The sequence below is a fragment of the Brassica napus genome, chromosome A2 (assembly GCF_020379485.1).
Source record: "Brassica napus cultivar Da-Ae chromosome A2, Da-Ae, whole genome shotgun sequence".
Lineage (NCBI taxonomy): Eukaryota > Viridiplantae > Streptophyta > Magnoliopsida > Brassicales > Brassicaceae > Brassica > Brassica napus.
Window position 1 is genome coordinate 18325131 of NC_063435.1, and position 1361 is coordinate 18326491.

Genomic DNA, 1361 nt, shown 5'->3' on the forward strand with positions numbered 1-1361 from the left:
TAACCACATAATAAAATTAATTTATGAGAGTTATACCAACTTAATTCATTAAAGAAGTAAAGTTTAATTTTTTAAAACATAAATAGTCATTTAAAATGAAATACGATAAATAAAAATAAAAAGTTTGAGTCTTTTATAAAATAAAACACAAATATATAAAAATATGACATTTACTAAATATTTGTCCATTGAAAAAAGAAAATAAAATAAACCGCGCTTTGAAAGCGCGGATCAAAATCTAGTATAATATTATAGTTATAACCTTTTTACTAGATTATTCAATTTTTTTTTTGTGGCAGCAGACGGCTACTCTATTACTCAAGCTTGAGGTGGTCTGGAAAGCCAAACCGGAATAGAACAACCAGTAAAACATAAGGGTCTATGAAAAGAACGTGCATTCCTAGCTAACGAATCTGCAATTTCATTTTGCGTCCTTGGAAAGTAGATGATCTTGAAGTCTGAAAAACACAACCGAAGAGTTTGAATTGTTTCCAGCTCAGTTGAGAAATTGGGTCAAGCTTGTGGTTGTTCTATCATTGCAATCAGGTCCTTGCAGTCCGTCCCAAACCGCTGACAGATCGAGTGTTGTAGCATGTTCTCCATTGCCCACTGTAGCGCTTCCAGTTCCAAATGTAAAGCTGTTTGCCTCCTCCTCAGGTTTCTTGACCCCATGAGTTGAATCTTACCCATGGTATCCTTCCAAACCCATCCCATTCCACTAAACTGAGCTGTAGAGGTCCAAGAACCATCCACCATACAAATATTACCCAAGCTTAAGGCTTGTGTTTCTTCAGTAGTCTGTACCTGTGTCGGAAGCGGCACAGAATCTCTTGCATTGTACCATGCTTGGCACTCACTCTCTGCATACCTGACTAGTTCCAAAGGGTCTCTGTCTATGCCTCTAAACAACTTATCATTCCTACCTTTCCAGATGTACCCAATTATCCAAGGATAAAGGTCTCTATCATCTTCTGGCTCCATAATACTATTCTTTCTCCAAAAAATATAGTCCATGTTAGCATAAATACTTGATATAGGAAAGATTTGAGAGCTCGACGGTGTTGCTGATAGCTCCCATGCTTGTAAGGCAGGTGGACACTCAAAGATAGCATGAGTAACGGTCTTTTCTGGCATTCCACATCTTGGGCAATAATTATCACATCGCATATTACGACGTACTAGATTCCTTGTTACTGCTACCTGTCCTGATATTAGTTGCCATATAAGATGACAGATCTTTTGTGGCGCATTCACCTTCCAAGCAAAGGCTTGAAGTTTTGTGATGCTGGGTTGTAGAACTTCTATTTCCTCCTCTTCTCTCATCAAGTTTGTAGACACCCAATATCCTGACTTAACAGTAT

The 1361-nt window shown here is 37.8% G+C and overlaps 1 protein-coding gene across 1 annotated transcript; it reads right to left on the minus strand.

The window, feature by feature from the left end:
• Positions 1-513: 513 nt before the first annotated feature.
• LOC125584433 lies at positions 514-981 on the minus strand. Its single transcript, XM_048752900.1, has one exon. The coding sequence runs from the start codon at positions 979-981 to the stop codon at positions 514-516; it is 468 nt and encodes a 155-aa protein (XP_048608857.1).
• Positions 982-1361: the final 380 nt, after the last annotated feature.

Bases quoted from the DNA above. Each gene is read 5' to 3' on its own strand.
- LOC125584433 (XM_048752900.1), bottom strand. From the start codon at position 981: ATGGAGCCAGAAGATGATAGAGACCTTTATCCTTGGATAATTGGGTAC.